At 43.2% G+C, this 26,328-nt stretch overlaps 1 protein-coding gene across 1 annotated transcript in view; it reads right to left on the bottom strand.

Moving 5' to 3' along the window:
- Positions 1-6,601: 6,601 nt before the first annotated feature.
- The window catches only part of LAMA3 (laminin subunit alpha 3), a 407,718-nt gene continuing 387,991 nt past the window's right edge, over positions 6,602-26,328 (bottom strand). The window contains 7 exon segments of the mRNA XM_030188133.1: positions 6,602-7,312; positions 9,299-9,418; positions 13,742-13,835; positions 17,858-17,988; positions 18,097-18,256; positions 20,525-20,665; positions 21,913-22,102. Of these exon segments, the coding sequence (XP_030043993.1) occupies positions 7,167-7,312; positions 9,299-9,418; positions 13,742-13,835; positions 17,858-17,988; positions 18,097-18,256; positions 20,525-20,665; positions 21,913-22,102 (982 nt within the window). The 3' untranslated portion in view covers positions 6,602-7,166.

Here is a 26,328-nt window from a genome sequence, read left to right as displayed (position 1 = left end):
TTCTATTTTTTATATATATATATATTTAAGCAACTTAGCTTCTATCTGTAACGTCACTCAGGACTCCTTCCTTTAGGTACTTTAAAGAAGTATACTGTTCATTCATCTCGGAGATCTCACACCATTTTCATATGGTGTCTATGTAAATTAAATCTCTTCTTTAGCATCTGACTTGTTTCTCCAATGTAGCAGCCTTCGTTGCATTTTTTTACACTGAATGATATATACCACATTGTAAGAAAAGGGATCTGAGGAAGCTAGAAGAATGGTCTAAGGTTTGGCAATTAAAATTCAATGCGAAGAAATGCAAAGTGATGCATTTAGGGAGTAGAAACCCACGAGAGACTTATGTGTTAGGCGGTGAGAGTCTGATAGGTACTGAGAGGGAGAGGGATCTTGGGGTGATAGTATCCGAGGATCTGAAGGCGATGAAACAGTGTGACAAGGCGGTGGCCGTAGCGAGAAGGTTGCTAGGCTGTATAGAGAGAGGTGTGATCAGCAGAAGAAAGGAAGTGTTGATGCCCCTGTACAAGTCGTTGGTGAGGCCCCACCTGGAGTATTGTGTTCAGTTTTGGAGGCCGTACTTTGCAAAGGATGTTTACAAAATGGAAGCGGTGCAAAGAAAAGCTACGAGAATGGTATGGGATTTGCGTTCCAAGACATATGAGCAAAGACTTGCTGACCTGAACATGTATACCCTGGAGGAAAGGAGGAACAGGGGTGATATGATACAGACGTTCAAATACTTGAAAGGTATTAATCCGCAAAAAAATCTTTTCCGGAGATGGGAAGGCGGTAGAACGAGAGGACATGAAATGAGATTGAAGGGGGGCAGACTCAAAAAAGATGTCAGGAAGTATTTTTTCACGGAGAGGGTGGTGGATGCTTGGAATGCCCTCCCGCGGGAGGTGGTGGAGATGAAAACGGTAACGGAATTCAAACATGCGTGGGATATGCATAAAGGAATCCTGTGCAGTAGGAATGGATCATCAGAAGCTTAGCCGAAATTGGGTGGAGGAGCAGGTGGGGGAAGAGAGGTTGGTGGTTGGGAGGCGAGGATAGTGGAGGGCAGACTTATACGGTCTGTGCCAGAGCCGGTGATGGGAGGCGGGACTGGTGGTTGGGAGGCGGGAAATACTGCTGGGCAGACTTGTACGGTCTGTGCCCTGAAAAAGGCAGGTACAAATCAAGGTAAGGTATACACATATGAGTTTATATTGTTGGGCAGACTGGATGGACCATGCAGGTCTTTTTCTGCCGTCATCTACTATGTTACTATGTAAGATGAGCACGTGAAAGATTCCTTAATGTTGAATATTTTTCCTTTGTGAATGACCGTGGGGTCCTGTGAAATGTTTTGGCATAGTTTGCAGCTGGATATATTGCAAGGATGTGTGCCATTCTTTTCTTTTTGAGTCTGTTTTGGGAGCTTACTTCTAATTAGTTTGTGTTTTAAGTTGGGTGGATGTCGGAAGGCCAACACTGGTGGGGATGGGAATATACTACCCAGAGCTGGAAAAATTAAGAAAAAATCATAAAAGATCTACAGCCTCTACTCCAGGAGGATGAATTACTGAAAGAGATTCACTATAAGGGGGGATTCTGTCTGTGGCTTTTTTTTTCTTTGTACTGTAGCAGATTTTCCCTGGGTGTTTTGAGGGAGGAGGCAATATTCTTGGAGATTATTTTGGGGTTGTAGCCTTTCTGTTTGAAGGATGCAGTCAGGATTTCAAGGTGTCTTATCTCTGTCCCCTGGGTAAGAGCAGATATGGTGAGAGACTGGGCCGGGCCCTGGGCAAGGCCACCCCTGGGGCCCCGCCCACACCCAAGGTCACCGCCGCCGCTCCCCCCTCCCCCTGAGGTCGCCGCTGCTCCTGCTCCACCCTCCATCCACCATCGGGCTGGGCCCCCTGCATTGAAATCACAGCACCTCTCACCTCCGTGTGAAAGCGCTGCAGGCAGCAGATCACCTCCCTTCGTCCCTCCTTTCCTCGTGTCCCGCCCTCGCAGAAGTTACATCAGATGAGGGCGGGACACAGGGAGGGAAGGAGGCCCGAAGAGAGGCGATTTGCTGCCCTGCTGCCTGCAGCGCTTTCACACGGAGGTGATAGGTGCTGTGATTTCAATGCAGGGGGCCTGGCCCGGTGGCAGACGGTCGACGACGGAGGGCGGGTGGGACTGCGGCGCCGGGCCCCCCTTGGAGTCCCGGGCCCGGGAAATTTTGTCTCCCCTGCCCCCCCCCCTCGGCGGCTATGCAGTTCAACCCATGGCTGTGAGCAGCTCAGACACTGCTTTCCACTACGAGCTGAATATTGGACAGTGTCTTTTTAAAACCCATATTTATTGTATATTTGTGTTAAGAGAACACATTCCCAGCTGGTGCAGAAAAAATACACACTTGGCTCCTTGTTATCAGTGAGATAGGAAATATGTCCTGGTTCTTATTGCAGCTTAGACACCTGTATTTCTGATTGTCTCCTGGAACCATCAGCTACTGGATGCAGAGTATAATCCTTACTGTATACTTTGACACTGTTAGGACTTTGATTTTTGCTTGGGAGAGTTTGCTGAAACATATTGTGTGCAGATCTTAGTGCTGAGACCTGTGCAAGGCCTTGTGACTGATACTCAAGCCAGGGCCCATATAACTGTCTTAATATTGGCCTGAATGAAGATAAAAATATAAATATAATGACTTTGTATTGATACATTGCTCTCTAGCACCATCTGGTGGTAGTATGTAGAAGTTGCTTGGGGAGGCTGGGAATTCTTTACAGTGCGTTTTGCAGGCGCAAGGTTTCTAGTGGTTTGTTTTCCAGTTCAGATGCCTTGACATTTGTGTAACCTCAGCTGAAAAAAAAATGTGTAATGATTTTTGCTCCAAAATTTTTTTTTAAATTTAATTTCAAGTATCTGCTGAGAGGTGGCTTTGGTCTTTGGTTTTATGTGCAGAGCAGATGCCCTTCTGAAGGCTCTGATTTAGAGCTTATAAGAGAAAAAAGAAATAGGCTTTGTCAGATAAGCCGTCCTTTTCAGTTAAATCCATGCAATCCTTGATTTTACCCCAAGCCTATTATTTGACTGTATCTTGACAAGAACATAAAGCCCTTCTGCATTTCTGTATAGTGCCATGAACCCCTCTGGTAGTACTAGAGAAAAGACAAGTAGCAGAAATAAATAGACAATGTTTCATAGCGCTGCATGATTGCCACTTTATCTCCACTGGCAATTATAATCTAGGTCCTCAATTGCCTGTAGCAGTTTTTCAAGATTGTCTGTCAAAGAGTTTGTAAATTCTGCAGTAGATTTTTCCACAGGTGCAGAATTGTGGAAGTCCAGGGCAGGGGCGAGTATAATCCAGCCCTTGTTTTTTGTTTTGATTTTTTTCCAATTAAAATTTTATTGGATCATATAAGGCAGCAATATTGACACCAGTAATGAGAAAAAACACCATACAATTTTTTCACTTCCCAAAACATAAGCCCATATCCAGCCCTTCCCCCTCCCTCCCAGCTCCTCCAACCCCTTTACTCACACACTTTGCATTGAGAGGAGAAACCCATCTAAAACTACTATTCTGTACCCATGGCTAGTAAGGGGCTCACACAATCTTGAACTGAACTAAATGCAGTAGGCTTGAAAAGGCAGTACATGCTCCAAATGTATTGCAACAACATGATGAGATGGAGGGGGGGGGGGCCCCTCTTTTTTTTCTAGGCTGCAATGATCTCTGTCCCAGCTGTAGTAATACAATGGGTTAATAATTTCATTACCTTTCTGTGAAAACTGAAGGGGAAGCAATGTAGCAAGAAAACCTTAGCTTAAAAAGGAAACTTTACATGTGTTAGCAAATGCAGTAGCTGATCCATTCTCCTCCAATCCTGTTCAAACTATGGGTAGTTCCTTCCAGTAAACACACAGGAGGAAGCCATCCTGCCTACAGTTTTGCCAGTAATGCTCACAAACTGAGCGGAGTCTTTTATAAATGCAGGATATGGTCAAGTACCATCTACACACCATTTCACAGCCATTTTCTATTAAATTTGAGGAATATACACCTTTGACATGGTCTTGAATACTTCTGTCCAACTGCTAGCTTCCAACACGTCTCCCAAATTGGATTCCCACTCATGTATCTGTCATGTCTTCACAGCTATTCCTGGTTTTCTGTCTTCCATCCTGATGTGTGTGCCCACCCACCCAGTCTGCATTTGCTAGGGAAAAATGAAACTGAAACACCAAACCACCTCTAAACGGGATTTAGAACAACAGGACTGGATTAAAATTTCCAGCATTCTCTGTATGACAAAACCTTTAATAAAAATATATTAAAAAAAAAAAAAATTTCCAGCAGAAATGGGAATAAAGTTGGCAAATATGTGTGGGTCATGTCTTCCATCCTACCTCAGCACCCCCATCTCAGAGAGGTGAGGGGGCATAAGCACTCATTGCTGATGCAGCAAGGGAACTTGTAATTAGAAGTCTAAGATTCTGTTTTAGGGGAAAGTTAAGTCCACCATTTTAACCAGGCGTATACAAGTTCAGCCCTGAGGGCTGCAAACAGGTCAGATTTTCAGGATCTCTCTAATATACAATAGAGAGATTTGCATAAAGTAGGTAATCAAATCTCTTTCATGCGTATTCATTGGGATATCCTGAAAATCTGCCTGTTTGCAGTCTTCAAGGACTGAACTTGGACTGTACTGGTTTCATGTTCAAAAGTCTGATTCAATGGTTCTCAGCCCAGTCCTCAGAACACACCTAGCCAGTCAGAATTTCAGGATAACAAACAATGAATATGCATGAGATAGATTTTGCATACAATGGAGGTAGTGCATACAAATTTATCTTATCCATATTCACACATCCAGGGTAGGATTATAACGCAGGCCACCAGTATTTACTCCCTCTCCTTGAGGGCCACTAACGGGCCAGGTTTGCAGGATATCCCTAATGAATATGCATGACAGAGATTTGCATAAAATGGAGGTGGTGGGTATTCAAGTCTCTCATACATATTCATTTAGATAAATATATCATAACAGCTATGCATTATTCAAATATTTTATTAGTATATATAGTTCAAAAACGTATAGTAAAACAATATCAAAATATTAAAACTTCTGCTTTTAGTAATGCTGTAAACATGACAAAAAATCTTGTTGCACATACTCATATCATAATAATAACGACTGCAACCCTTCTGTGATACAAGAACATATGTCCGGCTCAGTCTCTATAATAGTGTACTTATATCAGCGGTCATTTAGTCCTCAGTGATGCACATCACTGAGATTACATCAGAAATGGTCACACATCACATTGCTAGACATACTCCTTCAAATATCATCTTCAGTTGAACAGTCATTCAAAAAATATAGAGAATCCCAAAAGAAAGTCTTGTATGCAGTAGGGCACCAATGCGCTAAATCAATCTATAGAAGAACAAGACATAGTGCTGAGACTTGAACCACCAAATACATAACCGAACCCAACATGGTCCGTGTTTCGCTCCAAATGGCATCATCAGGGGTTGATATTGTTTTACTATAAGTTTTTGAAGTATATAACAATGTTTGAATAGTGCATAGTTGTTATATTTATCTGTTTGATAATTACAACTATATTGCAATTTATTCACCCGTTGATGTGAAATTTGTATACATATTCATTAGGGATATCCTGAAAATCTGGTCCACTGGTGGCCCTGCACGACTGGGTGTTAAGACCAAGACCATAAGGAAAGTAGGCTTGTACTTAGCTTGGTTAGGGTTAGGAGGGGCCCAATCAGATATGTTTGAGGTTGGCTCTGCCCAGACACTTGACAGGAATTTGTTGATGTGGCCCTTCACCACAGCTGCACCATCCCTCTAGAGACATTAGATTTGTGTAGCATTGTTAACCAACACCATTCATTGGCCTCCTTCTCCTGGTGTCTTTAGGCCCCCATTGGACCAATGAAATCCTCCACCTCTATGCAAACTCACAGTACTAAAAGGTACAGAAAGTAGTAAACAGCCAGCCAGGCACTGGGAGTTAAATGCTTGGGAGAGTGCTTGCACTGGTCTGGGAGGGGGGGAAGAGGGGGCATGCTTACTAAGGTCTGGGGATGGGCAGGGGACAAGAATGCTTGTTCATATAACCCCCCTCCCAATTAATATTATATAATTAGATGTTGAGACGTATGTACAGGTGCTTCCACATTTATGTTTTAAAAATGTACTTATATCACCAAAGGGTCAATCCCACCCTGTGTTTATGAGTAGCACACTGAAGCTTTATTTGCTGGATAAGGCTACATCAGACCCTGTTTGTCAAAAAACCACCTACTGCAGGGGCCAAGATGTAGCCACTTGGGCGCTGCTGATTTTAGAGGTCAAGGGTCAGGTAAATCAGTTCTCTTGGATTTTATGAAGCTTTTATGTTGTCGTCTCAGCATCCCCATCACCTTCCCTCCTCCCCAAAGAGCAGTTACTGTGTGACACAGGACAGGCTATTTCAAACCTGAACACCTCAACCAACCTGCTGCATGCAAGCTGAAAACAGGGAGAAACTACAAATGGAGTTTAGTCAGTTTTACAGTTCAAAGGACTACGGGAAGTTAAAAACAAAATTAACACATTTATTTGGTCTCGAAATGTTTAGCACATTAATAAACCCAAGAGTTTTACTGCAGCTTAAAGTGCTTTCCGTCGCATTTTTAATAGGGATGAACACAGAGCCCATTCAGGCCTTCTCATTACATACAGAAAGAAGGGGAATGGGTAAAAATTACTAAGTGCCCCCTGTTCCCTGACCTCATCTAGCACTCGTAAGAGGAAGGGGCAGCGTGTGCAGTCTGAAAAGAGGCTGAACTGGCATTTGAGTGTTGGTGGGCAACACACTGTACAGTGCCACCACCACTGTACAACCTCAAGAAACACTTTGATCCACAATCGACTACCTCAAGCAGCCATAACATTTGAAGGAGGTGACTCAAAATAAGACATTTCGTTAAGTTACCATTTACACAGTCTTTTACCTTAGAAGCCAAATGTCAGGTCTGTGCAAAGCTCAGAGGAGCAGCAGAACAAAGTGATCAGAGACTATAATCAGACATTCATCCACATGCAAGAAGATTCACCAAGTGTACATAAATAGCTTTTCATATACAAATATTCAGTCAGTTAAAATACAGGACATCTGCTTAAGCCGACTGCACCGTGAAGCCCTGAAATTTTGTGGAGGTGCACAGGTTTTTCGTTTATCTTCATATTCTGCAAACAGCCAACAAAGGAATTGTGGATGGGAAGCCAGGGTATCTTCATGCCCGCTGTAATTTAAAGCAAAAGAGGGTCTTTTATAGAAATTGTTTGGCAGTTGCATGAGCAGGAATCAAAACTGCTGCCGTTAAAGCACAAATAGTACCGTGTTTCCCCGAATATAAGACACTGCCTTATATTAATTTTTGCGCCCAAAAAGGCGCTAGGTCTTATTTTCAGGGGATGTCTTAATATTTCGAGGAAACACGGTTGGCCCGCCCACCTTCCCTCCGTCGCTCCTGCAACTACTGGTAACCCCCCACCCGAGGTCGCCCCCCCACCCGAGATGGCGCTCCCACCCGAAGTCGCCGGACCCCACCCCCCTCCGTTGCTCAGAAACTAACCTGAACTTAAGCCTCCTTTCACTCCTTCCAGTTCGCAGGAGCAGCAGGGCAGGGCAGGCCTCTCCTTCCTTCCGAGCCCCACCCTCGCCTGACGTTACGTTACGTCAGGCGAGGGTGGGACACGGAAGGAAGGAGTGGCCTGCCCTCCTACTGCTGCTGCTTGCTGTGAGCTGGAAGGAAAGTGAAAGGAGGCTTAAGTTCAGGTTAGTTTCGGAGCGACAGAGGGGGTTGGGGTCCGGTGACTTCGGGTGGGAGCGCCATCTCGGGTGGGGGGGGCGACCTCGGGTGGGGGGTTAGTTTCAGAGCGACGGAGGGGGGGCCCGGCGATCTCGGGGGGGGGGGGGGACCCTACTTACCGGGAAAAGAAAAACTTTGCTAGGCCTTACTTTCGGGGGAGGCCTTATATTTTCTAAGGGCACCAAAAACCTCGGTAGGTCTTATTTTATGGGGATGCCCTATTTTCGGGGAAACACGGTATTGTCATGCTGCAAAAGGCTGACTGACCATAATGAAGGGACTGGAGCTGTGCATATTGGGCTGTTAAAGCACTTTTCAATGCATGATGTTTATCATCATGTCACGCTCATGAACGTGGTAAGTTCATAGCTGTTTTCTTTCATTAGAAATAATTTTGTTCTATATAAGGTCATACTGCAATGAGATGGGGAGCTATGCTAGATGCTATAAAATCATGAGCGAGTGGAACAGGTAGACGTGACTCACTTCTGTTCTGTTTCCAAAAGTATATGGAATAGGGGGCACACAGTGAAGTTACAAAGAAGTACGTTCAAAACAACTTGTAACTAAGCTCTGCAGTCAGTTGCCAGAGAAGGTGGTAAAAACAATTAGCTTAACTGGTTCAAAAAAAAAGGTTTGTAGAAGTTTCGAAAAGAAAAGTCCATAAACCATTATTAACATGGGTTTGGGGAAAATCCACTGCTTATTCCTGGGCTTATTTGGGATCGCCAGATTCTTGGGATCTGGATTGGGCACTGTTGAAAAACAGGATACTGGGCTTGAGGGACCTTCGGTCTTTCCCAGTATGGCAATGCTTATGTACTTTAGGAACTAATTTCATGCCAAACACAAACAAGATACCATGCTGAAAATCTCTTCTGCTTAATGATGAATTGTTCTACCATCTAACATTTTTCATACAGAAGACAAATCACGGGTAGGATTTAAATAGTAATGCTTTGGTAGGATCTTACATACACAAATCGTTTAATACACCTAGGAGTCGTCACTGGTATGTAACCCAGTTGCTTAGAGTAGTAAACTCCAGCAGTATCCATTCAGACATAACTGCTTGACAACAAAAATGAATGGTTCACTTAAATTAACATAAAATATAAATTTTTAAATTAAACTTCATTAAAACACTTCATAAATCTAATAAAAATACAATGGGGTCAAACATCAGTCTTTTGACTGACCAACATATGACCAAGTATCAGGCACTGGTTGTTCCTCCAAATAGGCTCAATGACTGATTTGGCCTATTCCCATGAAAATCAGCTCACAGCTGTGTGAAAGGACCAAATTGCCCCTCCCCCTCCTGTTCTGCTGCACTTGTTCTAGAAAATCTACAGCAAGAGCAGTGGGGTCAGAGAAGGCAGCAGGGCTAAGCTGCTAGAGGTGCAATTGCCTTACCTGGGACACCCCCCACAAAGAGAGGACCTCTGGTGCTAGTGGAGAATGAGGCTGATGGTCCACTGCCATGGCTGCGCTCTGTGTCTACATCGAGCTGAATCACATTCTGCCTCCGGATTACTGCAAAACATTGGCAGAGAAGTTAGAGAGCTCACACTCCTTTCATGTATGTGAAATTTATTTTATGTGGCAATATGGAGCAGTGGCAATGATGTATCTCTGGGAAAGGCCTATTACATTTTTCTCCTCTTTTGCAAGGCATCTGCTCTCCTTCCCCTTCTGATCACCACTATAGCATCATCATAACTGCGCGTTCATTGCCTATTTTCTCTCAACTCATACAGTAATCACCATGAAATCTCTGTTCATATATATTTTGTTGAATTCATGAACATTTTTATGTAAAATTTCTGTTTATTGGATCTGATATTAACTCATCTGGGAGCTGTTATACAATTTGATATTTCCAACCCACAATAGCCTCAAAGAAGTTCAATGCAGTTTACAATCTAAAGAGATCAGGAGGGGCATAATCGAACGCGAACGCCCATCTCCATGGGCGACTATCTCCGAGGACGGGTACGTGAAGGGGTGGGACCGTATTTTCAAAAAAGATGGGCGTCCATCTTTTGTTTCGATAATATGGTTGGTGCCGGGCAAATGCATCAGATTTGGGCGGATTTGAGATGGGCGTTATTGGTTTTCAGTGATAATGGAAACCAAAGCCGCCCAGCTCAAAAACGAACACATCCAAGGCATTTGGTCGTGGGAGGGGCCAGGATTCGTAGTGCACTGGTCCCGCTCACATGCCAGGACACCAACCGGGCACCCTAGGGGGCACTTGTAAAAAGTAAAAAAAAGACATTAAAATACCTCCCAAGTCCATAGCTCCCTTCCCTTGGGTGCTGAGCCCCCCAACCCCCCCCAAAACCCACTCCCCAAAACTCTACACCATTACCATAGCACTTATGGGTGAAGGGGGGCACCTACATGTGGGTACTGTGGGTTTGGGGGGGGGGTTGGAGGGCTCCCATTTACCACCACGTGTAACAGATGGGGGGGGGGGCCTGGGTCCACCTACCTGAAGTCCACTGCACCCACTAACAACTGCTCCAGGGACCTGCATACTGCTGTCATGGAGCTGAATATGACATTTGAGGCTGGCAAAAAAAAGTTTTTAAAGTTCTTTTTTTTTTGGTGAGAGGGGGTTAGTGACCACTGGGGGAGTCAAGGGAGGTCATCCCCGATTTCCTCCGGTGGTCATCTGGGCATTTGGGGCACTTTTTGGGGACTTATTTGTGAAAAAAAGGGTCCAAAAATGGCCCAAATTCTCGCTACTGCTGCCCTTCTTTTTTCCATTATCGGCAGAGGGCGCCCATCTTTCGGCCGATAAACACGCCCCAGTCCCGCCTTCACCACGCCTCTGACCCCCCCCCGTCAACTTTGTCCGTTCCCGCGACAGACTGCAGTTGGAGGCACCCAAAATCGGCTTTTGATTATACCGATTTGGGCGCCCACGGGAGAAGGGCGCCCATCTCCCGATTTGGGTCGGAATATGGGCGCCCTTCTCTTTCGAAAATGAACTGGATGGTCTTTATTTGCCACAGGGGCGTAGCCACGGGTGGGCCTGGACGGGCCCAGGCCCACCCACTTTCCCTCCAGGCCCGCCTCAACATTGTCGTACCAAGGCGGGGCAATCCGCCCCGCCGGCATTGCAGCTCCGTCGAGGAGCAGACCACCCGGAACCCAACCTTAAAAGAAGAATCGGACGGTGAAGCGCCTCGCGTTAGCTGCTCTCTCTACCCTGCTCTGTGCTGCTGCAGCTGTAAAGCGATTTGCTCATTGGCCCTTCCTTCACCGTGTCCCGCCCTCTGATGTAACTTCCTATTTCCGCGAGGTGAAGGAAGGGCCGACAAGCAAATCGCTTACAGCTGCAGGCAGAGCAGGGCAGACAGAGCAGCAGACGCGAGGCGCTTAAGATGGAGCATTAGCAGCAGTGGGGTGTCAGAGGCAGGTGCTAGCCAGTGGGGATCCCAAGCTTCGCCAGCTGAAGACCTCCCCCTGATGGTGCTGAAAACACTGCTCTCCACTTCAGCAGTCTAAGCTTCCTAAGCTTCCTAAGCTGCTGATACTGGCCTCATTGCATTGGGGGGGGGGGGGGGGAGGAGAACACTTGGTGCCCACCCACTTCTTGATTAGGCCCACCCAAAATCTGCTGTCTGGCTACGCCCCTGGTCAGAGGGAGGGGAAGGGAAAGAGGTCAGATGCTGGAAGGAAAGGGGAAGATGGCAGAGCGGACAGGAGCTGGATGGGAGGGTCAGAGTGAGAAAGGGAAGGGACATGTGCTGGTTGGAAGGAGGAAGAGAGGGGCTGGATGGGATCCTGAAAGATAGAGTCAGAAAGAAGGGGAGGAGGAAGATTTGGAAGAGACAGTTACTGAATGGAGAGTGGGAAGGAACAGGTGCTGGTTGGAAGGGAGAGAGCTACTGGACATGGGAGGGAGAGGAAGAAGGGACTGGAGGGAAGGGAGAGAGCTACTGGGACATGGGAGGGAGAGGAAGAAGGGACTGGAGGGAAGGGAGAGAGCTACTGGGACATGGGAGGGAGAGGAAGAAGGGACTGGAGGGAAGGGAGAGAGCTACTGGGACATGGGAGGGAGAGGAAGAAGGGACTGGAGGGAAGGGAGAGAGCTACTGGGACATGGGAGGGAGAGGAAGAAGGGACTGGGGGGAAGGGAGAAAGCTGCTGGGACATGGGAGGGAGAGGAAGAAGGGACTGGCTGGAAGGGAGAGAGCAACTGGACATGGGAAGGAGAGGAGGAAGGGGCTGGAGAGCTGCTGGACAAGGGAAGAAGAGGAAGAAGGGACTAGAGTGGAGAGAGCTGCTGGACTTGGGAGAATAGGGAGAGAAAGAGGGGAGATGGATGAAAGGATGCAGAGAAAAAGCGGAGAAACTAGAACGATGTGGAGAGAGGGAGGAGACTGAACAGAAAAGGGTAGAGAGATAGACACTGGATAGAAGGAGAGGGCAGATAGAGACACTAGATGGAAGGATCAGGAGAGAGGGTAGATGAGTGGAAGGATAAGGAGAGAAAGAGGGAAGACACTGGATGGAAGGGTAGGGAGAAAAAGGAGACGCTGGATGCAAAAGAAAGAGGGGAGACACTGGAAGGATGGGGAGAGAAAGAGGGGAGCTGCTGGATGGAAAGAGGGAGAGGACAGAGTAGGGAAAGACTGGAGAATAAGAGGAAGGGGCATGTGGAGATCAAGGGTGAGGAAAAGATGAAAAGCCATAGGTGACGAATGGACAGGAAACCCTGGCAAGAGAAAGACGAAGGAAAGCAGAATCTAGAGACTGGGAGCAACACAATGAGAAAAAGTAAATGGCCATACAACAAAGGTAAAGAAAATAATTTTATTTTTAATTTAGGATAAAGTAATATGGTACCTGTGTTAATAAAGTTTCAGAGACCAATACTTCCTTCCTTAGGTCAGGAGAGGATACCATAACAGCATTATACTGACCTGAGGCAGGAGGTTTTGGCCTCTGAAAGCTCATTGAAAAGGGTGTTAGGCTATTAAATAAATTATTTTCTGAAACCTGATGCACTGAAAAGCAGCACTTTACCCCTGTGTTACAAATGCATCTGATTAGTGTGACTACATTTTGCTGGGGAAGGGGGGTAGAGAGAAAATTTTGTGCCCACCCACTTTAGGTTCAGGCCCATCCAAAACTGGCAGTCTGGCTACGCCACTGATTTGCCATCATTTTCTATGTTTCTAAAACAACCCTACTGGCACTTCATAAGTCGGCAGCTCTTATTATACCTGCCCTGCTGAACCCTGGCTCCTCAATTTTCAAGAAATCATTCTGTTTCTGAAATGCTCTATAGATTAATATTACATTTTCCTTAACAAAATTTGTAGGTGCCAGATTTCTGTCTGCACTGTGCCCCAGGGTAAGAAGTGTTGAGGCAGATACTTTTTGTAATATCGTCTTGCACGTGTTGTCTATTGCGTGTACAACATTTCGCAGCTCAAGTGTTGTGCATCTAGTAGGTAATTCTATAAATTAGCACCTAGATGTACGCACCACAGGCACCAACAATTGGTAATTATGTACAAATTTGCACAAGGCAATATTCGATAAATTAGCGTGTAATTGCAGGGGATGTATATGTGGGTGAAGAAAGGACGGGTCGTCAAGTGATGTGCATAACTTACAGAATACTATCAGTTATGTGTGTTGCTTGGTGCCATTGACTTGGTGTAAATGGTTGTGCCTAAACTTAAGTATTCTATAATGGCATCTTGGTACCCAGGTTCCGGATAGAAGTGGCACCCAGTGCTCAGCATCAATGCACCTAGATGGAGGCGCCAGTTTACAGAAGTGCCTCCATAATGTTTAGCAGTACATGTGGTGCTTGCTTGGGGTATAACATACCTGCCACAGTGTGCCATTGTCCATCACACAGAGACTGGTAAGGTGTGACCGATGTTGAGAACTCCCCAGCGCCACTGTTTATGGATGCAGTCAGCTGTAAACAACATTCAATATTTATGTCAGTGGAGAAAGGCAACCCCCCCCCCCCCCCCGCCAAAAAAAAGAACAGACAAATAAGTACTTTGCCCTGGCTTCTCTCAGATGCTTTGTGTTATGGGTGAACTCTGAGTTCCATTTTGACTTCCTAAAGGATTTTTCCTGTTCTGCATCTGTGGTGTGGCAGAAGATGTCTGCAGACAGTTTTCTGTTCCACCCTGTGCAATCACTTACAAATATGCACAGCTAAACTTAAAGACTGTCAGATCTCTGTGAAAGGTACTGTACCTGAAGCAGCACATGCCTTCAGCTTGGGTTTTGAAAGACATGGCATTAATAATGCTGAAATCAAATTTATTTCATTGTTGTTATAATAAATGGAAGAACCTATTCCCTTAGTTTCCTCCAAATTATTGTGCCAACAAGCAAAAACGCCCATTTCGGAGCAAATGAAATGGGCCCTAGGAAGGCTGTCGTCTAAGTGTTTTCTCATCTCTCTCCCCTGCCCTCCCCTCCATGTCCAGCAATCCTCCCCTCCCCTCCTCTGCCCTCCCATCTCATCCATGTCCAGCGATCCTCCACTCCCCTTCCCTCCATACCTGAGGTTGCAGCAGCAGCAGGCTGGGATTAGGCTTGCGTTGCCTCCAGCCTTCCCTTGCCTTCCCTCTCAGTGTCCCTCCCTCCTCTGACGTCATTTCGTCTTTCCGCGAGGGCGGGACACAGAGGGAAGGGAACGCTGGAGGTGAGCTGATGTAAGCTCATTAGCACACGGTTATGAACCCAGCCAGCCATCCAGGGATGCAGATTTACCAATTATTATATACAGAGATGATTACATGAGAGGTGAAAATATAACGAGGGCAGCTCCCTTGGATCTTAATCCATTCCAGTGCACATCTCTCTTTTTACTTTGAAAGAATGTAAGGATGAGTTCTTGTTGTCATAGTGGTCCTGGAGTAAACTGGATTTTTGGCAGGAGGCGACAGCTTTTGCTTAGACAGCAGTGTAAAAATCAAATAGGTCCTTCCTTCGGATGCGCTGACATGCAAAGGGAGGAGCTATGTAGGCAGGGAATCAAGTGTCCAAGATCTATGTGTAATTTTTCATGTTGGGTCTACATGACTAGTATCAGCAGGAAGCTGGAATACCACCAAAGGCCACAGTGGCAGTACTAGGTAATTTTTGTATAACAGTTAACACAATAGCTTGACACGGGGGCAGTTTAGGTGCCCTCTTTATGCAGGCAGTGAGCCTTTTCTATAATGGCACATACACATATACATGCTTTTATAAAATACTAGCGTAAATTGGTAACAATGTACCTACATTTAGGCATTAACATTTACGCTAGGTCTATGGCCAGCATAAATCAGTGATTCCCAAAGTGGGTGTTACCACCCCCTGGGGGCAATGGACAAGTCTAGGGGACGTTTAAAGACAAGGTGGCAGTGTGGGGGCACTGCAATGTCCTAGGGAGGGGCGCTGGAGGGATAAGCACGAACAACTAAGAAGTACTTCTATTTTTTACCACTTTATTAACATGGTAGCTTGGCGAGTAGGCCCGCCTATAACACTATTTACCTGCTTATGCATTTGAGCATATGTTTGCAATGTCGTAAATAAAACGAGAAAAGCGTTGCATGAATCATAACATAAAAACATAAGAGTAGCCATACTGGGTCAGACCAATGGTCCATCTAGCCCAGTATCCTGTTTTCCAAGCAGTGGCCAAGCCAGGTCACAAGTACCTGGCAGAAACCCAAATCATGGCAACACTCCATACTACAAATCCCAGGGCAAACAGTTGCTTCCCATGTCTGTCTGTCTCAACATCAGACTATGGACCTTTCCTCCTGCTGTTAACACATCCTCCGGCAATGAGTTCCAGAGCTTAACTATTCGTTGAGTGAAAAAATATTTCCTCCTATTTGTTTTAAAAGTATTTCCATGTAACTTCCTCGAGTGTCCCCTAGTCTTTGTACTTTTGGAACGAGTAAAAAATCGAATTACTTCTACTTGTTCTACACCACTCAGGATTCTGTAGACCTCAAGCATATCTCCTCTCATCCGTCTCTTTTCTAAGCCGAAGAACCCCACCCTCTTCAGCCTTTCCTCATATGAGAGGAGATCCATCCCCCCCCCCCCTCCATCATCTTGGTCGCTCCTCTTTGAACCCTAATTCTGCTATATCTTCTTTGGGATACGGCAACCAGAACTGAATGCAATACTCAAGGTGCGGACACACCAAGGAGCGATACAAAGGCATTATTGTATTTTTGGTCTTATTCACCATCCCTTTCCTATTAATTCCTAGCATCCTGTTTGTTTTTTGGCTGCTGCCGCCGCAAACTGAGCAGAAGATTTCAACGCATCATCTACAATGACACCCAGATCTTTTTCTTCAGCGCTGACCCCCAAGGTGGACCCTAGCATCAGGTAACTATGAGAAGTCAGTAATACAAGTCACAGCTTGGGTAAGTGTTGAAAGCATTACTGAGAGCAGATGTCTTATTTTGGCATTTTTAGCTGGTTAGCTTGGTATTGCTTCATCAAGTCCATCTATCCCATTAAACATGTTCAATAGATCAAGTAGGTGTACACTATTTCATTAAAATTGTTAAACAATACTATTTATGTTAAATAAAAAGTTTTATCAGAATTTTGAATAAACTTGTTTTGAACAATAGCCTTAATGGGTCAGAGGGGGCGCTATGATAAATTTATGGAACCAAGGAGCCGGCGGGCTGAAAATGTTTGGGAATTGCTGGCATAAATATTTGCACCTAAATGCAACATGTACGCAAATAATTTAGAATATTCTGTAAATTAGGTGCATGAATGTCAGCTCTGCCCTGCCTATGCCCCTGCCCTTTGAACTCACAATTAAGTACCAAGCCATTTTAGCACATAATTATAGAATAGCAGTTGGTTGCACTGCTGCCATTTCTGTGTGTGTTAATTTTGGTCGTTAACCTGCTGTACCTGTAAATTGTTTGCACTCTTTAGAAAAAGGGACTCTATATCTTTTCTTCAGATTCTGTGCTTAAGTTACTCTGGGCTTGTTCTACTTAATTGTACTCTTCTATTATCAACTCACTCACCACTAATTTTACAAAATCATCCTCCAGCTGGTGGCATAACCAGATTGCAGTGGCCTGAAGTACAAATCTACCTACGCATCCAACTTCTCCTTCATAGGCACACAACTGTGGAATGCACTGCCTAGAACCCTAAAATCATAAGTACATAAGTAATGCCACACTGGGAAAAGACCAAGGGTCCATCGAGCCCAGCATCTTGTCCACGACAGCGGCCAATCCAGGCTAAGGGCACCTGGCAAGCTTCCCAAACGTACAGACATTCTATACATGTTATTCCTGGAATTGTGGATTTTTCCCAAGTCCGTTTAGTAGTGGTTTATGGAAAACTATTGAAGACCACCATGTTCAAGAAGGCATACCTTACAGACTCAACCTAATGTACTTCCACCTGTTTTTCAGCATAATCCATGGACTTTTTTTTACTATATTTTGTTATCAATTGTTGTTTTAAATGATGCCAATATGCTAATAACCTACTACTACAATGTTTAATTATACTTTCTGATCCGTAGCCTATCCTGCGGTTTTGTGTAAGCCACATTGGGCCTGCAACTGGTGGGAAAATGTGGGGTATAAATGTATTAAATAAATAAATAAATAACAAATAAGAAACAGGCATGGAGGCTCTCAGAAAGAAAGAATTCTACATCGTAGAGTGCAGCTACACATTAGTGCCTCTCCTCCTTCCTTCCTTACTAGTACTCCATCTCAGCACCTGCAGACAGTTCAGTTGACTGGTGTTTCAGCCCACAGCTTGGGACCCCCACTGCCAAGCAGAGGGTCATGCCATTACTAAAGTGCTATATCTCCGATAATTCTCTTGGATTAGTTGCAAACCCAAAGAAAGAAGGACCACAGACAAGTTCATTTCTGGTATTACTAGAGATGGACTTTGGACTGAAAAAAGGCAGCTACTTACTGTTCCAGCATTCATATAGACACTCATATAGTTGTTCTGTTTGGTTCCAGCATGGATTAAGAGGCCTGTCAAGCTTCTTGGGCGGATATTAAATACCATTTCAAATTGAGAACCCAGCACAAAAGAGTCATCTTGGAAAAACAAAAGGAAAAGAACAGCTTTTTAGGATGAGGGAAAAAAAAACCCCACACTCCAAAAAAAAAAAATGAGACCAACACTCCTGAGCACTTTTTTCTTACCTATAACCACATAGCCACCTTCATTTGAGAAATAGATTCCTGCCTCTGAAGGGCCATCAAAACATGGGGTGACACCATGCACCTCGGTAGGGGAGTCCATGGGCTTTCCATCCAACTTGAAGTTTCTCATACAACCCACAAAGCTCTTCTTTGGTATATTCTGGAACACAAGAACAGTTGCAGTTCCTCAGCAATGCCAAGTATTGTTATAGAAAGGGACCCTTTGTGTTGGATTGTGATAAATAGAAAATTGGAAGAAAACAATGCATATATATTTTGTCACAAGCTAGTGCAGCATTTTATGGAAATCTGTGCAACAATATGTTGGCTCTGACAATTCCTATGAAAGGTATTAACAATAAGGAACATGCAGTCAACCAATAGGTACTCAATTTGACAATTTAATATAGCACTGACTTCCTGTTGGTGAGTAGATAACATGAACCACAGCATTTTTAAGGCCAGTAGGGCTAACTGTAGCCAGTGCAATGATCAGAACAATAAGAAGTATCATGATGGGTCAGACCAAGGATCTATCAAGCCCCCCCCCCTCCCATCCTGTCTCTGACTGTGGCCAACCTGGCTCTCATTCAAGTACCTGGAACATCACCTCCCCATTGCCTGTTCCCAAATGTAGAAGATAGTGATTCCTCTGCATATTTAGCTAATGAATATTAATGGACCTGCTCTCTAGAAACTTTCCCAAACCTTTTTGAAAACCAAGTATGCTACCTATTTCGACCACATCCACTGGCAGACAGTCCATGGCAGACATTTAGATGCCAAGCATGCCAGTCTGGTAAAGTCCATCTGTGGATCTTCACAGTCTGCCTGTGTTTTGACTACCTAGAATATTTTTGTGTCATCTGCAAATTTTCACTTCAATCAAGCTTCCCTTTTCCAGATTATTAATAAGTTAAAATAACCCACTTGAATCAGTAGAGATCTGTGAGGCGCTGCTCTATTTGCCTCTAAGCCATTTATTTAGTCCTATTCTTTGTTTTGTATCTTTTGACCTACAAAATCTACAGCAAGACTTTTGAATGTCCTATAGACTCTCATGAGATGAGGGATTTTATCAAATGCCTTCTGAAGGTTCAAGTGCACTAAGCCAACCTGCACTTATTTTATCCACATACTAATTTACATATTCAAAAAGGCACAGCTTTGCTTTGCTAAATCCTTGCAGCTCTTCTCATTATGCTATGTGTGTGTGTGTGTGTATATATATATATATATATATATATATATATATATATATATAGAGAGAGAGAGAGAGAGAGAGAGAGAGAGAGAGAGAGAGAGAGAACACCAATACTTTTGTCCCTAAAAAGAGCTTTCAACATTTTACCTAGTACTGATGTCAGACTATAATTACTTGGGTCATTCTCTTTTAGAAAATTAATAGCTACATTACAGTCCTCAGGTACTGTGACAGATTACCAGTACATAGGTCTGCAACTGCATATTTAAGTTCCTCTAGAACTATGGTGGTGAAAACCAGTGATTTACTACTACTTAGTTTGACAGTGTACTCCTGAAAATCCAAGGATCACTATTCCTCCTCAGTCATCACTGCAAGTTCACTGACATGCTCGAAATCCCTGGTACCATCATGGATTAATTCTTCTGTGACATCAAACTCGTAGAGAAGAATGAATCTGGTGTAGACTTCAGACTCCTTGACGTCTTACATAGCGGCTTGCCACATTTACTCTGCTCAGGTAAAGCTAGCTATGAAGTTTTACTTTTCTAGACTGCTCATCAACTCTAAGTTCTCTCCTCCAAGTCTCACTTTGTTATTGTCTCTAGTCTCACTAACAGTGGCCCTAGAGACCCTCTGTCTCTACTTGATGCTGATTCATTGGCCACCTTTTTTCCTGATAAAGTCACTGCCCTTACTTCTCTTCCTCCTCACTCTACCTCTGCAGCTATCTCAGTACCATCCAGGAATTCTTTTTGTACAATCTCTGGTTCTCCCTGATTTTGAATGAGGACTTGCCACAAAGGTCTCTTCTGGACCTGGGCAACTTGAAAATTTTGCTGCTTCTATGATACAGCAGTAAAAAGATGAAAAGTGAAGGAACAGGGACCCAGCAGCAGCATAGCAAGACGTGAGAAGCAGCACAGCAAGAAGTGAGTAGTTCAGACCCCTGAGGCAGCCCTAAATGGGCGACACATGGACTATGTTGGGTACTTGTGTTTAATAAAACATTGTCTTTGGAGTACTTCATTTGGGATCTGCTTTCTCCCCTCCATTATGCCTCCAAAGTATGTGCTTGGGTATTTCTCTGTAGTGCTTTCTTTTCTCTTTCTATTATTCTCTATTATTCTGTTCTATTTTTCCTAATAAAACGTGTTCCCTTGCTTGATTTTGTTAAAATCTGATAATTCTAGCATTATGTTAAAATAATTTTTATGTTAATACCTGAAGCTTTAGTGCTGGGAGGCCACCTAGGTAGATGAGAGCCATCGTATTGAATGTAGAATTGCTCGCTAGGCTGCCCTTCCGAGCCCTCAGACCGTCAATGACAAGCTGGCCGTTTGCCCCATCCCTGTTAAACACCACCTTATAAGACACAAAAATCAATAAGATTATCATCATAATACCCTGCCACAGGTATATAAATGACATTGCACAAAGCGAAACTTTTAGGCTAATTTTGAAAAATTAACAAAGGTGTAGGGGAAGGGAAATCATGGAAGGGCTGATTCTAATCACAGCCGGCAATCCATTTTGAATGAATTCAGTTGCTGAGTCAATAAATGAAGGAAGGAGAATGGAGTTTGATTCCAGGCTTTGCTTCCTGAGCCTCGAGATTTTGATACAGAGCAAAAGACTGACACAGAGAGACATCCTGGCTCCCAGTGAAGTGTACACCAAACCAGGACTGGAGTTAGGCACAGGCAACATAGGTAAATATCTCTGGTACCAAATTTTGAAAATATCATCATAACTTGAAATGGATAACCTGTCTGTATAACTTTTAGCTGTGGTCTGGACTGCTCCAATTTAAAAAGCATAACTATGGCCTTATAAAAGGCAACTCTATAAGCCGGCACCTAAATTTAGGAGCCAATAGTGGGTCTAGTTTATAGAATATTAACACTTACAAGCATGATTAGTGGTAATAATTAGCTGTTATTCTCCCAGAATAGCGTACATTAAATTGTGTGCATGGCCAATTTACACATGTTACTCAATTGAGTAATGAGCCAATTAGTCATGATAATTGGCCAATAACAACCAATTATCACTAACTGGCAATAATTGGAATTCACGTGTGCCGTTTTTTAGGCGTATTCTAAAAAGAGGAGTGTGTAAATTCCAACGCGCATAGCTGAAAAGGAGCCATGGGAGGAGTGTAGGCATGTCAATCACATTTACACGCATTGTTATAGAATTCAGGGGAATGTGCTTACATTTCGGTGCGGGCATTTATACCAGATTTTCAGTGGCATAAATGGCTATGCCAAAACATATGCGCATTCCCCCGGCCTATGTGCTATTCTATAAACTGCATCTTACTGTAGATGCAGTTTATAGAATACCATTATGTGTTATTCTGACACACCTACATTTAAGATGCCTTATATAGAATCTGACCCTATATGTATAAATGCTAGATGCTATTCTATAAACCACTTAGCATGCGGATGCCAGGGGGTGTACACATGGGCATGTCGCCAAGCAATATATTATCAGTTGCATGGCACTGTAAGGTGTGGCCACATACGCCAGCCATTGACCTGTCATAAGAAGGTGTGCCTAACTCTTGATGCACCAATGAAAATAATGAAAGTATAGGCTAGTACTGTATGCCATTGTCCATCGTTGTATTTCTCTTTGCTTCTGATTTTGATCTTTTTCCCTCCCGTGCCAAACGAAAAGACAAATCGGCCCTTTGCCATGTGAAGAGCCACATAGGAGCTTCCGTTCTTGTCGACCATATGAAAGATCAGCCCTTCTGGTACAGTCGTTCGCACGTCCACTGAGAAATGGGACCTGTGACAGAAAGAAAGTGGGGAAAACCCTGTGACACTCGGGCACCATCTGCTTTATTCTACCACCCTTCATCGTCCCCCACAATTCTAGATTATTAATAGACTATTGTATTGTTTTGTTTTTTCATTATTCTGTCTGTGACTCTAGAGTTATATTGAAGGCCATGGGGTGGACTGCAGCTCTTTCTTTAATAAGTGTCCGTACGCAATATGCTAAGCACAGTGTGCCACTTCTAATTAAACCTGTCTCAGGATGGTGCTGGAGCTGAGCTCGGACAAAGCCAGCATTGGGGAGGAGTAAGAAAATCTGCTGCTCAGCCAAACAAGCCCATTTGATGCAGGAAGGGAGAGTGAGAGGGTACATGCTTCCTATAAGTTATTCCAGCAGACTCAGCACAGCAAACAGGATCCATCTAACACATTACATTACATTACTTTGTTTCTTATTAATCGCAACATGCCACCTTTGGGGTTCAGTGCAATGTACATATTAAGAAACTGGGTATATCCACAATTGTACACATCTTTGACTAGCTCCTAACGTACATATTCTAACTATTTGTTATGACAAATGTTTTGAATAAAAAAAGTCTGAAGTGTCTCTCTAAAACAAACCAAAATATGGAATACTCCTAAGCTGAAGAGGCAACGAATTCCACCATCTTGCTGCCATAAATTGAAATGTAACTAAACGAACAGATTTGTACCTAATATTTTTTAAACTGGGAAATGTAAGTTGCCAATGACCCCTTGCTGTACTTATGGTTAGGGACTAAAATTGTTACTCATATAACTTATTTATTTTACATATTTATTACCTGCACAATCTAAAAGTACTTGGCAGCAAACAAATCAGCATACACAGTAAAATATAATAAAAATACATTGTTGATTGTACCACAACACGTCAGAAAACTTACATACTTAAACTTTACTCACTTAACAGTAAATATAATTCCCTGCTCAAAATATTATACTGGTATTACTGGTTTCACTCATTCCATATGCTCCTTAGGTTAAACCTCTAAAGGCTTTTTGAAACAAAAAAGGTTTTCAAACTTTAGGCCCTGTTTACTAAGCCTCCTAGGCATGTTAGTATTTTTAACACGTGTTAACCATGTACGTGTGATAATCGTGTGCAAGCCTACAATATCCATACAGATGCCTACATGGTTAGCATGTGTGCTAATTATAGGCATGTTAAAAATGCTAATGTGCCTTAGTAAACAGGGCTCTTTGTTTGAACTCTGCACAGTTTCGTAGTGCTCTAAATGATAATGGTAGTCTCCATTCCTAAGCTTGAGGATCTGGTGCCTCATCGTAGATTATTAAAAAAAACAAAAAACTACAATATTTTTAAAAATCATGCTGGCCTCCACAGGATTCTATATATGTTTATTTACTAATATTCTTCCACTACTCATGATATATTGTAAGCCACTTTGAGCCTGCAAAGAGGTGGGATAAGGTGGGATACAAATGCAATAAATAAATAAAGAATACACTTAGGCGGACCTCACTGCAACTAACACTACATACAGTCATTTACACCAACAAAAACCTAGCATAAATCTCTGCAAGTAGATTTACACGCACTGGGGCATATTCTATAATAATGCATGTAAATTTTGGAACACCCATGAAATGCTCATTTCCCCCGCCTATAACCACACCCATTTTTGCTTGTGCATATTAAAATGTAGGTGCACTGCGTTATAGAATATTATTAGCGAATTGTGCATGTAAATTCTATTTAATCCCAATTAGTGCTTATTATTGCTTGTTAAGTGCTGCTAACAATGCTGGTTAGCTTGTTGAGCCAATTAAGTTATGTGTGTTATAGTGGATTTCTGCACGGAAATCTAGTCACGCTATATAGAATCCGGGGGATTACGGTGTAACCCTTTCATACCTAGATACCAAAAAAAAAAAACCTTGTTGCCATACTTTGCAGCATCTGCAGTCTTCTACGAGCATCTGCATTACAACCCATATAAATTAAATTGCCATAATTGATTTGTGATAAGACGAAAGACTGAACTATGTCTAAAATTATCTTGTTTACAACAATGCCTAACATGCCTCAATTTTTTTAATATCCCAAATATCTTCTTAGTTTAATCTGTTGATTAAAGGATAAAAACCTGTCCACCATTCTTCCCAAGATTTTCAGATGAGACTCCAATTTAATTGTTTTATTTTCAACTTAATGTTGCACATTTAGATTAATGTTATGGTGTGTACCTAACAGCAAAAATTTGGTTTTATCTATATTCAATTTTAACTGATACCTTTGTGCCCAACTTTCTACCAATTTTATACTGACTCCTGGCAAGATAATTAATATCCTCCTTAGCTTTGTCAAATGGAAGATAAATAGCCATATCATCTGCATAAATAAAATAGCGAATACCTCTTACTGCTAAGATGGATTCCAGCGAAAACATGAAGAAAAAAAAATAGTATAGGTGACAAAGGTGATGTGTGTGGGACTCCACACCCTCTTCTCCTCTTTTCTGAAAAGATTTTATTCATTTTCACACTATACATTCTTAGTGAAAGAAAGCCCTCAAACCAATTATTCACTCTTTTCCCTATTCTGAAGTCATATAAAATATCCATCAATATTTGATGAGCTACTGTCAAAAGGACTAGAATATTTTGATGATTGTCACCACTTTTCTTCTGTGTAAATGGCTCAGGATAAGCAGTAACATGTTAACTGGGAGCCAACCTAAATCTTCAGCAGGAGCCCAACTTCATGTCACACTTCATTTGCCCATGAGGTACAGGGCTAAGAAAATTTCTGCATAAAGGCGTACCTGTACCAGGGGAGCCAGATTCACAGCCAGCTTGCCTTCCTGTGGTAGAACAGGCTCAACCAATCCTTGGACTGCTTTTGACCCTGTAGTTCTTCTTTTCTGGCTCCTGGAGCTAAGGCTTGTGGTGCCTATTTACTAATGGCTCTTCTCCCAAGCCTTTAATACATTGGGTGACTGACTATACACTCATTCTGCACCTGAACTAGCTTGCTACACACACTGTAACTTAGGCCAGTTCCTTATATCTTGTTTAACTGTACAAAGAACTTGGCTTGAGTTTAGCCACCCATTTATTTATCCCAACTGACTCTGTACCACCCATCTTGTCCCCATCTATATATCTGCATTTGGCCCCTCAGCTATATAGTAAACTGTATAGTAGAAAATCATTGGTATCCTAGCAATGTTATTTGAATTCTGTTCTTATTAGGCGTTTCATTAGTATTATGCTGATATTGTATTATACCTCTGTTGTTTGAATTTCAGTGCTGTTAAATGTGTATATTTTTGATCCTGTTAACATGATAGTCCTATTATTAGGTTTCAGTGCTGTTGTCAAGTTTACTTCATTTATTGTATTTATGTTTATATTTGGTCATTATTGTTACGCTGTTAACAAAATTGTAAGTTTGATGTTAAACTGTACCTGCTATACACCGCCTTGGGTGAATCTCTTCATAAATGGTGATTAATAAATCCCAATAAACAAATAAAAAAAATGTCTTCTCCCATTTGGGGGAATTCTATAAGTGGGCGCCATGCTGTGATGCAGTGAGCACCCGTCCTAGAATGGCAGATAGAATACCAATATAAACCAGTATGAGTGCACCTTACTTTTACATGCTCACAGTTACATCAGCCCCAGCGTAACTGTGGTGGACTAAATAGAGCAGGGACATTTATATCTATGTCACTTATGCACTCCCTGACAGAACAGCACTTGGTTGCTTTACAGCCACTTAGTATATACTTGCATGTGAAAGTGCCGGTAATCTGGACATTTGTGCGCAAGTGGTGTGTAAATGAAGGTGACCACTTCTAGATTTGCCCGTTTTGTGTCTATGAGAAAAATACTTAGTAACTAGAGCCTTAAGACGATCATTTACTAACAACTAGTGCACATGAATACCATTATTACATGTTATCTGCTGCATGGCCCAAGGTATAACATGGGTCCTGCGGCAGATAATGTGTGATAATGGTGTTAGTACATGCTACTGATTAGTAAATTTACAGCTACCTTGGGATTTCTTCTCTGTTTTAATAGCCCCTGCCACTGTTCCTAGCCCTTTCTTTGCAGTGATGGTCCTGAGGCCGGGAGCCATGTATAAGGGCTCTTTCTTGAATCCTGCAATCATGAGCTCTCCATCCAGCCATCAGGTGTCACCCTGCTCCCTCCTCCCCT

Source organism: Microcaecilia unicolor, chromosome 1, assembly GCF_901765095.1.
Source record: "Microcaecilia unicolor chromosome 1, aMicUni1.1, whole genome shotgun sequence".
Classification (NCBI taxonomy): Eukaryota; Metazoa; Chordata; class Amphibia; order Gymnophiona; family Siphonopidae; genus Microcaecilia; species Microcaecilia unicolor.
This window is presented reverse-complemented; position numbering and strand designations above follow the sequence as displayed.